Raw genomic sequence first — 7,080 nt, 5'->3', positions numbered from 1 at the left:
ACTTCAATACAGTGTACACTTTATTTCAAGATTTTTATGTGAACTACCCAGTTAAGAAAGGCGTTCTGGTGGCCTAGTGGTAAGAAGCTGTGCTGCAATCCTAATAGTTCATGTTTCAAATCCACTAGCTGCTCATTGGCAGTCTCCTCCCATGTGCTTCTGAAAACTTGCTGGAGGGTCAACTACAGGTTGATTCTGACTCGATGGCACACAACAACAATAACATATTAGTGAAGAAGACTTGAAGCACCTACTGAAGATGATAACAAAATACAGCTTCCAATATGAATTACATCTCAACATCAAAAAAAGAAACAAAAATCTTCACCACTAAACTAGGCAACGTTATGAAAGATAAGGGAAATAGTTGAAGATATCGATTTTCATTTCACTTGGACCCATAATCAGTGGTCAAGAAATAAATGAACAAAAATGTATTTCGGGGGAGCTCTGGTGGCCTAGTGGCAAGAAGCTGCACTGCAATCCCAGAGGTACACGGTTCAAATCCACCAGATGCTCTGCCGGAGAAAGAGGAGCAATATCCTCCTGTACCAGTCAGATCTGATTTGACGGTACACGCACACAAAATGATAAAAATTAAAAAAATGTATTTCATCTGCTATCAAAGACCCATCCAAAGTCCTAAAGAACATAGATGTCACTTTAAAGACTAAGGTGTACCTGATATGAGCCATGACATTTCAGTTGCTTCTGAAGTTAGAATAGTGTATAAGGAAGACCAAGATAAATTGTGTTTTTGAATTTTGTTGTGGATGATGAGTTGAATATGCTTTTGGTGTTATGTGTCCTCATGGTGCCTGTGATCCATAGATACCTTATGTACAGCAGCTTTGAAGCCTGCCCTGTCCTGAACCAATCTCACTAATTCTGACACACCAATTCTCATTGCCTGAGTCCCTGTATCAATCCATCTCATCTGTGTTCTTTCTCTCCCTATGAACTGCCAAAAGAACAAATCTGTCCTGGAGGATGTACAGTCAGGGAGCTCTTTTTAAGCAAGAACGATTCTATGTATCTCATATTCTTTGGACATGTTGTTCTTGGAAAAAGATATAATGCTGGGAAAAGCAAAGGGGCAGTAAAAGAGAGGAAGAGACTCAATAAATTGGATTGACATATAACTTTAACAATGGGTTGGAGTAAGGTAGTGGAGATTGTGAGAATGGCACAGGATAATACAAAGTTTCAATCTGTTGTGTATAGAGTTGTTATGAGCCCTAATTTACTTGACCCCTAAGAACAGTCAATGTACATTATGCTGGGCAACAAAGTTAGATTATCTAGGACTTTCACACTTCTCCTCAATCACAACTACTTAGAGTTCACATTGCTGTTACTGGTTAGATAACAATCAGCATAAATCTGCTATTGGGCAAATATTTTTTTCTAGATAATTAGCAATTATGTTTAAGATGAAGTTGAACGTCCACTAAGAGTTTCCATAGATAAGACATAGGCGATTCTTTAATTATTAAAATATGTATGGGGGCCCAAAGGGGGAAAGGGTGGAGCAGAGGAGTAAAGATGGGCAGAAGGAATCACAGGGAAGCACAGTGTGGTGGGTGGAGGGAAGGCTTCAAGGAACTGGAAACAATCTGGTGAGGACCTGAAAAGGCTGGGCAATGGTGGGCGTAGTTCAATGGTGATTAATTTTATAAAACAAAAAGTATGGGAATGATTGTATAAAACATAATGGCAATGAAGAAAAGTGTAAAATACAATGTAAATGAATTTGAAAAAGTCAACTAAAATTGAAGATAGTAAAAAATATTAAAAAAAGAACATACAATCATAGAGCACATTTTCCATATATAAACTGAGGAAAAAAAGAGAGCTAGATAAGACTGAGATAGAGATCACTGAGTAGTAATGCTTTGTTTTTGTTTTGTATTGCAGGAGGAATTGTTGCCACTGGGATATCAAGGTGAAGTCTCTGCCTCTGGTGCTGCCAACATTTTAATAATTTATTTATAATCATAATATTCAATGATGTACAATTTTAAAACATTTAACTAGACATCTTTCCTAATTCATATTCTTAAGAAATTGATAATCTAGAACTAGGAAAGCTATTCTTACTCATGTTTATGGATAATAAATATATGAATTTTTCCTAGACATGATTAAAAATATATACATTTCTTGAAATTGACTTAGTTCATGCTCGTTTTGGCAGCACATATACTAAAACTGAAATGATGAGAAGATTAGGATGGCCCCTGTGCAAGGAAGACAAGTAAATTCCTGAAGTGTTCCATATTTTTAGGAAGGACTGTTTTCTGGGAGTGATCTTTGTCTACCTCATGGAGCTGGATGTATTTCAGGGTTTAGTCATTTAAACGGTGGAAGAAGAAGGAAGGTATAGGGAAGAGCTCTTGGCTAGTAAATCCATGTCTGGAAAAGTGTTAGATTATATTATGTACATTTTTTTTTAAAGTATCTTGTTTATTGTGGACAATTTTTTAAATCTTTTTGAAACATTTAAGCTTTTTAGATGTCTTGCAGTGACAATGTAAAGTAGGTGTAGTGAGTTAAGCAATTTGTAAATATCTTTGCTATCATAGGAAAGCATCTTGGACATGGAATTGCTATGCCATCTCTGAGCAATGTCCATCAGGTTGATTAGTTGGCTGCAGAGAGGCAGAAAGACGTGTAAGAAGAGGCATGTGTGCGCATGTTTACATTTTTATAGTAACCATGATACGTGTGCACATCTCTTGTCTGTATTGCAGGACTACATTGTTAAATTTTCATGGAGATCTGATAACTATCTTAGAATTAGTATACTGTATTGCTCTAAGTTTTATTTTACATTGCACATTAAACGAATGCAGTAGTTTAATTGCAGCTCTGCCAATATTTTTAACTAGATGTGTGCACTGTTTTTTGTCTTTATGAAATTTTTGTCCCCAAGAATGGCTGGCTGCTTTTTTTATCCTTCGTAACTGAGTTAGAATAGTGTATTCTTGGTTGTCAAAATACTCATGGCTTTGGGACTTTGAATTCATAAATATTTGTGATGCATGAAAAGCATAAATCCATACTGTGTGACCTCAGCCACATAAAAATGTATGCTTGGTAGTGTATATTTATGCATAAGATGTAAAAGGACATAAACTAGATAATCATAAAGATGCTTGTGGGTAGCTTTTGTGTTGTTTCTTCTTTGCATTTCCTTTTTCCATAATGCATACATTTTAAAAATTTGAAGAAAGGAAAAATATGTTCTTTTATAAACCTGCATGAAGTCTCCATTACTTGTAAAGTTAACTGTTCATACCTGAAAAAAAAAAGTCCTAGTTGGGTCCTTGAGCACCAATGTCTTAATGACATCATTCTTTGTAGGGCTATCAGTAAGGGCCCCTTCATTGCTTTTTCTTCTACTCATAAATTTATTCAGCAAGGGACTACTGAATGACCATAATACTTGATTCATAACATTAATTGCAGAAGAGAATGGAAAAGAGAAGATGAAACAAAACAAAGTAATTTTTCTAAAGATTCTGCATGGTATTTTATAGGGAGGGTAGATTATTATAATATATGATATAAAACTGAAAGAAATTTTAGGGAAAAAAATATGAAGATCAAGTTTGTAGAAAAGGAAAAGTCTTTGTGTACCAATGTTAAAGAATTTACACTTTTATTAAAAAATTAGCCAATGTGTGGTTTTACCCTATCAAAGAGGCCTTAGGACAGTGTAGCTTTTGCCCTCCAAGTGTGCTTCTGTCTGCTGCCTTGTTCTACTATTTTATCCCCACATTGTACAATGTTCTTCTGACATTTTCTAGAAAGCCATGCAGACTTTCAGTGTAAAAAGCTATGATATTTGTATATTAACTAGATAAACTCTGTACCTTCTTGGATATCAATTTCCCTGAGACTGTGTCATTCAAATAGTGTTTGTTTGTTTGTTTGCTTTTCCTCTCTACTTCTGTGATTGTTATAGATCCAACGAGTTTCCAGAAGTTTCCTTGTCCAGACTCTCTGACACAAATCCTCGGGAACCCTCCTATTCCGAGTCATTGGGCTCTGAGGAAATGCATCCAGTGTACAGCAACGGTGAGGACTCCCTAAGAGGCAAGGCTCCAGGCATGCACTAGGGAGGGAGGAGGAGTTGAGATCATGACCTATTCACATCCAAAATTTAAAAAATGACATTTCCAGAATTAAGCTGAGGGATATAAGCTGGTTATATCCTTAATGACCAAGAAGAAGAATCTAGTGTGGGGAGTGTTGATTATAAACAATTATAACATCTTAACTTTCCTCTCACAGTAAATCCTGCAGATAGCAATCTGCTTTATTCCGAGATCGTGAGCATACAGCATATAAAAGGAAATTCAGGTGAGATTTCTCTTCCAGAGAAGTAGAAATAAGGTGGCAGCGTGGCATGAGGCCCAATAAGCAATCTTCAATTCATCATCTCAAATGTAAATCCAACTTGAAGCTCATTTTGTATTGCCAATAGCATAATCATATCCATTCCCTCTAATACTTCACACCACCAGCATTGTCTTCTAAGCTTTTGAGAACAGACACTGTGTTTTTTTTCATTAATGCATCCGTATAATTAATGAAATGTCTGGGAAGTTTGGAAAACTATAGATCTCCTGAAATATTTTTTAAATGAATACATTCACAATTTATAGAGTAACACATTATTTAATAAGATAAGCTTCTCATAACTCAGTAAGTAGACAGTTGTAACTCTCATTTTTTGAAAATTTTTATTTAAGTATAAGTATGCAAAGAATACTGGGTTCTTTTATTTCCAATTAATCATTCATGCACATTGGTTTCCACAACATCAATGGCTCCATACACACAATGTCTCATTATCCATTTATTTCACATCATCCCTTCCCTTGACTGATATCAACGAGCTCCTTTTCTATAAATTAATTTTCACTCTCTGCCTTTTACTCTCCTTGGTTGATTCCTTCTGTATGTAAATCTTTTATTCTAGAATGATACTGTCTGCATGTAAACTTTTCTCTAGCTTTTTGTAACTGTGGTTTTGTATGGTATTTTCCTCTCTTATCTGATCTCTTTGGTATAGTCTTTCCTTCAACTTTCCAACAATTTGTTTCCAACAAGATCCCTCTGAGATGCACAATCATATGATTTCCTGAACTGAACACCTTCACTGACTCTTCATTTCAAATAAAGGCTCCTTCTTTCCTCTGTCCTCCGATGTCCCAAGCTCTATACTTAGGTCCTCACTCTGACCGTTTTAAACTTTTGGTATTTTCTTCATCAGACCAGGATGCTTTCTGTTCCAATGTTTACACTTTTCCTTCATCCTGTAAGGTCTTTGCCCCAGGTTTACCTTGTGACCCCTGTTTGTATTTTAAGACTCAGTTCAAGCATAGCAATGAAATTTAAAGTGACTCTGCCACCCTTCTCCATGCCCATTCTATGGGGGACTTATGATCCTTTGTGACATCACAACAGTTCAGTGTATATTTATATCTTGGTTATTTTTAAAATTTATTTATTAATTTTAATGAAAGTTTAAAGAGACTTAAGATTTCAAGTCATTCATTGTTGCACTTTTCTTCCTGCCCACCCCTCTCCCACAAATCACTCTTCTTGAAAAAAGAAAAACTCTTTTATTGTTATGCAATCCCTCCCCCCAACTCCACTCCACTCTACAGCTCTCACTCTTGACTTCTCTAATGACAAGAAAACCCATTCATATACCCCTTTTAAACCGTTCTCTCCCTCATCTGCTTCAATGCAATATACATCATTCCTCTCCTCCTTTTCTGTCTTCCCTCAACCATGATGTCAGTCCCATTTTAAAACAGTGGCCCTATGCAATATTTGCCCTTTTGTAATCTCAGTCTCAATCTATCTTGGGTTTTATACTACTCAATATATTGTTTCTGTGCTGATCCTTCCTCTTAAAAAATTATCTAACATTTAGTGGACAAACGTTATTCATTGGACGCTAACTGAATGAATAAACACAAGCCAGACACACCTCTTAGAAGTATGATGATACACATCATTTCTTAAATAGTTCTGGCAAATCTTTGGCTCCCTGAGAATCTTCTGTATGGCCTTAGAAAGCTAACTTTCTTTCTGGTCTTTTCTAAATTCTTTGTGCAAAGTGAGGTGAGTCCCTTATTCCAGTTGATCAAGAAGTCACTGAGGCCCTGAGAGGTAGGTATCTCTTTAGGGTTATAATGAACCATATTAAAGAGGAGCAAAAAGAAAATAGCTAAACAAGTTGTCCTGGTAATTTGATGGGTGAAGCTTTTGTTAGTATAAAGATGCATGTGCTGCGGGTGTGGGTAGGGACAGCTTTACCCATGAAGATAAACCCCTGCAGAAGAACTCATTAAAGGATAAGTTGAAAGATGAATTAACAGAGGAAAGATGGGTTTGGAATATATTGAAAATAAGTTTTAAGTTAGAAAATTTTACCTTTAGTTTAATACATTTTCTTCTAACTCAACAGCACATTCATTAAAGGTGTGTCAGAAGGACAAGGTAGGCACAGTCTCTTGTTTTCATTCTTTTCTTTAAATATTCTTATGTATTTAGGTATTTATTATTTGTTATTATTTATTTTAGTATTTATTTTTATTTCTTATTCTTCTTATTGATTATTAATTATTTGTTTTCTAACCCAGGAACTTCGAGTGATCTATTCAGAGTTGAAGAAGGCACACCAGGAGAACTCCCCAGGGCAGGTCAACAGTAGAGAGAGAGACAATGAAGATGCTACAGACAACTATGAAAATGTCTCATGTAAATCATAGACTGTGGACCCCTAACCCTTCACCCAGAGATCACAGCAGAGATCCTAGAGTAGCATCCTGTGCAGTTTGACCTGTTCTATATAACCGTGTAGTTTCTCTCCTCCTAAAGTCTGCTACACAGAAATCTGGCTTCAGAAGGTGCATGGATAGATGGAAGGTCTTTCTACCTTCTCTATGCCCGAAGGATAGAATGTCCTTCAGGACAGAGTGGGCAGCATTTGAGAAGTGCTTCTTCCTTTCCAGGTGGGTCTTCCACTTGTGGAGCTGTGGAATAGAAAAGAGAAAA

General features: G+C 36.2%; 1 protein-coding gene across 1 annotated transcript in view; it reads left to right on the top strand.

Moving 5' to 3' along the window:
- Positions 1-6,794, top strand: part of FCRL3 (Fc receptor-like 3) — a 47,772-nt gene extending 40,978 nt beyond the window's left edge. The window contains exons 9-13 of the mRNA XM_006895499.1: positions 1,918-1,945; positions 3,971-4,083; positions 4,300-4,368; positions 6,050-6,144; positions 6,666-6,794. Coding sequence (XP_006895561.1) covers positions 1,918-1,945; positions 3,971-4,083; positions 4,300-4,368; positions 6,050-6,144; positions 6,666-6,794 — 434 coding nt within the window. The remainder of the gene's footprint in view (positions 1-1,917; positions 1,946-3,970; positions 4,084-4,299; positions 4,369-6,049; positions 6,145-6,665) is intronic.
- Positions 6,795-7,080: the final 286 nt, after the last annotated feature.

This window comes from Elephantulus edwardii, unplaced genomic scaffold, assembly GCF_000299155.1.
Source record: "Elephantulus edwardii isolate Elephantulus edwardi_28Jun2011 unplaced genomic scaffold, EleEdw1.0 scaffold00168, whole genome shotgun sequence".
In the NCBI taxonomy this organism is placed as follows: domain Eukaryota; kingdom Metazoa; phylum Chordata; class Mammalia; order Macroscelidea; family Macroscelididae; genus Elephantulus; species Elephantulus edwardii.
Note: the sequence above shows the minus strand (reverse complement) of the source record. Positions and strands in the feature narration are given on the sequence as shown.